Here is a 5,691-nt window from a genome sequence, read left to right as displayed (position 1 = left end):
AGGAATATTTCTATGTCAACAGAAATATGCTAAAGATTTGTTGAAGAGGTTTAGAATGCTCGAATGCAAGTCAAATTCAACGCCAATGGAACCAAATATCAAAATGTGTGCATATGAAGGAAAAGATTTGTAAGATGCAACAATGTATCGACAATTGGTAGGTAGTCTGATCTACTTAACCTTGACCCGACCTGACATTTCTTATGCAGTTGGTGTGATGAGTCGGTATATGCAAAATCCAAAGAAGCCTCATTTGGAAGCAGTTCAACGAATACTGAGATATGTGAAGAATACAATTGACTATGGTCTTTTGTACAAGAAAGGTGAAGACTGCAAGTTATTTGGTTATTGTGATGCTGATTATGCAGGAGATCATGACACCAGGAGATCAACAACTGGATATGTGTTTAAGCTTGGCTCCGGAACAATTTCTTGGTGTAGCAAAAGACAACCAACGGTATCATTGTCAACCACTGAAGCTGAGTATCGAGCAGCAGCAATGGCAGCTCAAGAGAGTACATGGTTGATACAGTTGATGAATAATCTACATCAACCAGTAGATTATGCAATTTCGTTGTATTGTGACAACCAATCGGCAATTCGCCTGGCGGAGAATCCTGTCTTTCATGCAAGAACTAAACATGTGGAAGTACATTACCACTTTGTTAGGGAAAAAGTTTTGCAAGAAGAGATTGAGATGAGGCAAATCAAGACAGATGAGCAAATTGCTGACTTGTTTACAAAAAGCTTGAGTGTTGGAAAGTTTGAACATTTCCATCGTCAGCATGGCGTGATTCAAAGAATGGAGGCTAACATTGAGGGGGAGTGTTGAAAATTCAATATTAGCCTAAATAAGTTCACACCTAAATTAATTTGATGGCATTGCTTACATCAATTTAGTTTTGATGTCATTGCTTACATCAATTTAGTTAGGTGAAAATTAAGTATTTTTCTCAAGTTTTAATTTCAATGGTTTAGATTATTTAGTGCTTATTTTAATGAGTGGTTTAGATTGTTTCTTGTAACCTATAAATACCCTACTTGTATTTGAGTTTTATCATCCAACAATCAAAGCTTAATTATAAGCATTTGAAAGCTTTCTTAAGAGTTCTTCCCTTTTGCAATTTTGTGAGATTATTCTAAAGAGTTTTTTCTTCTTATCGATCAATTAGAGTTTTTACTCTATTTTGATTCAACAGACTCTATACACGTCTTCTGGCTGGTGAGGACCCACTCAACCATACCTGCAGTGTCAGGAGGATTTCACCGATCTTGCTCATCTCATACTCTCTGAGCTTGTCGAATGATCTTTCAAGATCCTGAATTTTCCAATCAAACAACTCCATGCAGGTATGGAAATCCTCTTTCGTATTTTCATCTGATTGCAACTCTTGCATTGTCTTCGACCTCGCTATCAGGTTCTTTACCTCTGCCACGGTGACCTTTAACTCCGTCCTTATCAGCTCATTGGGGTCGTTGGAGTTGGCCGACACCATGCTCTCCTCACAAGTTTCTTTGAATTTGGTGGGTTGACAAATGGATTGTATGGCCTTTTAGAAGTCGTCGCTTTCTCTTCATCCTCACCTTTTTTTGCATCATGGACACCGACAGCGAAGAACACGGCGAGCGCCGATGCCACAACTGCCACTACAAGGACGACGATAAAAATAGCGTTATTCGCCATTTTTAAATAGATTTTTTCCTGCGTAAAACCCTAACAATAGGCGATAAATAAAAGAAAATCTTTATCCTGCCTAGAATCTATCAACAAAGTATGCGAAGAACGAAACATGATTTTATTGCAAACAACTTTGAGGGGCTGCTTACTGCCTGATGGGTTAAGGCCCCTAGAGCTTTTTGCTTTTGCTTAACTACTTGAATAATATGGATTTCCAATGCCCTTTTTATACTTGAATGCCATCACAATTTTTAGTCAAGGTCTTTTCTATGGTTTAGAGAGATGCCACCATTTGTTCATCTTTCCACTCTTCTTGTTCTGAAATCTTGGGATTTTGAATTACACTCAATTTGTCACTTTTTTTCAAGTATGTCCTCTGATATTGTAATACCCCTCATCTTCTTAGGTCGAGATTTGATCAACGACCAAAATTTTAATTTTTTAAATCTTAATAATATTGTTGTTAATGTTTAGTATATTTTTGTATGTCTATGCATGATCATGCATAGACATGAATGAATCCACCCCTAAGTGGTTTCATACCTTCTCACTTATCTATCATGCATCAAATACCATATAATTCTTATATAAAGTTTACAAACCTTTATGCCACAACACTAACTTCTATACACACACAATGCATGCTAAGCTTTAATCAGAAGTCTAATGTGTATTTTATAATTTGATGTTGATTATATCATAGAAGTGTACGAGGAACTTGAAATTTTTAAGAGAAATAAAAAGAAAGCAAATAAGTAAAACGATAAATTCAAAATGTAACGTAAGTTTGAATTAGGTGAAAATAATCATAATTGTGTTCAATATTATCATTACATGTTATAACATTGTATGTGTAGGTAATATACTAAAATTTATATTAAATGTGAAAACCGAGCATATTTTGACCTTCAGTTATCATAAGAAATTATGATGTATGTATATGTGTTATTGCAATGCATATTGTGGTGTTAATTGGAATGGTTATATGGTCTATGTATATTGGGGTGTTAATTGCAATGCACATTTAATGATTATGCCATGTTTCGATATGTTTAATTTTAGTAATCATGATCATCATGTATGATTGTATGCATGTATTGTTTTGGTTTCGAATGAGAAATGTAAGTATATATTTTAAATATGTTTGAGTAAATAGATGAATGATAAGCAAGTTTTAATTTATCAATTAATTTTATTTTTATCTTTTTACTTAAAATATTTAAAAGATTCATATATTCACTTTTCCATGTATAATTATAAGAATTAATATTGATTATATTCACTTTTGAATATCCATTTAAATGTGCTTTACTTATGCATACAAATTACAATGTATTGAAATAGACCAGTCTTAATCTATTATCTACTTTATATTTATCTCTTTACTTAAAATATTTATGAGACTCATATATTGATAAATAATTTATAAATATAAATTTAAATATATAACAAATAATATATAAATTTAAATTATGTAAAATATTTAAATTAGTGTTTAAATGTAAAATCCATAAATTTTGAGGAAGTTTGAACAAACTGGCACGTCCGGTGGATCTGTGGATCATAGAAAACGAAGGCATAGCTAAAAATAGTGATCTCCTTCAAGTATAAATAGGGGAATGGAAATGCAGATAATTCAAGCAGCTCAACGGGCAATGATAAATAAGCAATAAGCAGCCCCACGCAGCTGCAATAATCTTCTTTCTTTCTTTCTTTCTTCCATCTGGAGAAGTTCGGATTCAAGCGAAAAGAAGGGAGGAAAAAGATTTCTGTATTTCTCGTCTCTATTAGGGTTTTAATAACCAGGGGGAAAGCTGTTTAAAAATGGCTAATAACGTTGTTTTTGTGCTTGTCTGCTTGGTGGCGGTGGTGGCCTCCGTGGTGGCCGTGGTGTTCGCCGTGGGGTTGAATGATGCGAAGAAGGAGAAAATATCGACTTCTTCGAAGGCGGTGCAGACCGTTTGCCAACCCACGGCTTTCAAGGAAACCTGTGAGAAGAGCCTTGAATCGTCGAGCTCGAGTGATCCGAAGGAGTTGATAAGGACCGGGTTTCAGGCGACGGTGACGGAGATAAAGAGGGTGTTGGCGGATTCGAAAACGCTTCAGGAGCTGGAGAAAGACAAAGGTAAGAAGAATGCTTTAGAGGTTTGTAAAGAGGTGTTGGATTTCGCCATTGACGACTTAGAAGATTCATTCAACAAGCTCGGCGAGTACGATATGAGCAAGATCGGCGATATTCTCTTGCACATCCAGGTGTGGCTGAGCGGCGCCCTCACCAGCCAGCAAACCTGCATAGACTCGTTCGCGGAGGAGAACGGCGAGGCCGCCGAGAAAATGAAGTCGATCTTGAAAACGGCACAGGAGCTTAACATGAACGCCCTCGGCATGATGTACGGGTTATCCTCCATCGCAAAAGACCTCAACATCCCCAGCATCGAAAACATCAGCACCACGCCGTTACAACGTAAACTCTTGTCGGAGAAGAACAGTGACTTTCCTGTCTGGTTAAGCCACAGCGACCGGAGACTCCTCCAGGCGAATGCGGGATCCATTAAGCCTAACGTGGTGGTTGCTAAAGACGGAAGTGGAAAATACGATAGCATCGTCAAGGCATTGGCTGAAGTTCCGAAAAAGAATACCCAACGATTTATTATTCACGTTAAGGCTGGAGTTTACAAAGAGCAGGTTCACATCATCAAGGAAGCCGAACATGTTATGCTCATCGGAGATGGTCCGACCAAGACTGTCATTACCAATGACATTTGCGTCATAAGGAGTAAACTCAGAACATTCTTCACTGCAACTGTTGCCGTTGATGCGAAGCATTTCATAGCCAAAGACATCGGATTTGAGAACACCGCCGGATACGAGGGTGAGCAAGCCGTCGCCTTGAGAAGTACCGGCGACCTAGGCGTCTTCTACAACTGTCACTTCAACGGGTACCAAGACACCCTCTACGCACATAAGGAAATGCAATTCTTCCGCGATTGTGTCATCACCGGCACCATTGACTTCATCTTCGGCGACTCCAGAGCGGTGTTCCAGAACTGCCAGATTATTGTGAGGAAACCTGGTCCAAAACAGAACTGCATTGTCCTTGCACAGGGGAAAATGTTCCATAACTCCACTGGCGGCTTCGTTCTACACAACTGCACCATCTCTGGCGACAAAGACTATATCCCGGTGAAGGACACGAACAAAGCTTATCTCAATAGACCATGGAAGATTCTTGCCACAGCCATCATCATCCAGACCCAAATCGACGACATCATCGCACCGGAAGGGTACATTCCAATGCTCCCCGGCAAAGGGGAGACTACCTCCTACTTCGTCGAGTTCGGCAACCGGGGACCTGGCGCCAAAACGGACGGCAGAGTCAAATGGTCTGGAATCAAGAAAGTTGATCTTAACACGGCCAAGACGTTTACCCCTGGCCCCTACCTCAAGTCCAATACATGGATTCCGAATACCGGGGTTCCATGCACTCCCGACTGGATATCCGGCCTGTAAACCACCGAAAGAATCTAAGGCCATTCTTATTATTATCTTTATTGTTATTTTAGTAATCTTATAATTACAATTATTATTAAACAGCTTCTTCCTGTGTATATATATATGTTTGTAATTATTTATAATGATAATAATAAATTAATTTAAATTAACCTCAATTAAATAATGTCATATTTATGTGATAATTAAAACTAAGAATATAATTATTAACTAAATTTATATTAAAATATTAGCTTAATGTAAAAATAAGTATCCAAACAATATTATTAGTTAACTTCATGTGTTTAAAGAATTTTTCGTTGAAAATATGTGTTTAACGTTTTCTTCGTTACACTTTTAGTGTATACCGTTCAAAAAATCGTTAAGTGACATGTGTCATGCTTATTTTTTTTGAATTTTTTATTTTTTTTAAAATTAACTTAAAAATGTTATATTATTCTTAAAAAACTAAAATGTTTTAAAAATATAAAAAAGACCCCTAAGATACCTAAACTCAAATCATC

General features: G+C 37.2%; 1 protein-coding gene across 1 annotated transcript; it reads left to right on the top strand.

Annotated features, from left to right (window-relative positions):
* The first annotated feature begins 3,323 nt into the window (after positions 1-3,323).
* Positions 3,324-5,346, top strand: LOC120178508 (putative pectinesterase/pectinesterase inhibitor 28). The gene has a single exon (XM_039184331.1). The coding sequence runs from the start codon at positions 3,503-3,505 to the stop codon at positions 5,186-5,188; it is 1,686 nt and encodes a 561-aa protein (XP_039040262.1). The 5' UTR covers positions 3,324-3,502; the 3' UTR covers positions 5,189-5,346.
* Positions 5,347-5,691: the final 345 nt, after the last annotated feature.

The sequence above is a fragment of the Hibiscus syriacus genome, unplaced genomic scaffold (genome assembly GCF_006381635.1).
Source record: "Hibiscus syriacus cultivar Baekdansim isolate YM2019G1 unplaced genomic scaffold, ASM638163v2 tig00112352_pilon, whole genome shotgun sequence".
Taxonomy (NCBI): Eukaryota; Viridiplantae; Streptophyta; class Magnoliopsida; order Malvales; family Malvaceae; genus Hibiscus; species Hibiscus syriacus.
This window is presented reverse-complemented; position numbering and strand designations above follow the sequence as displayed.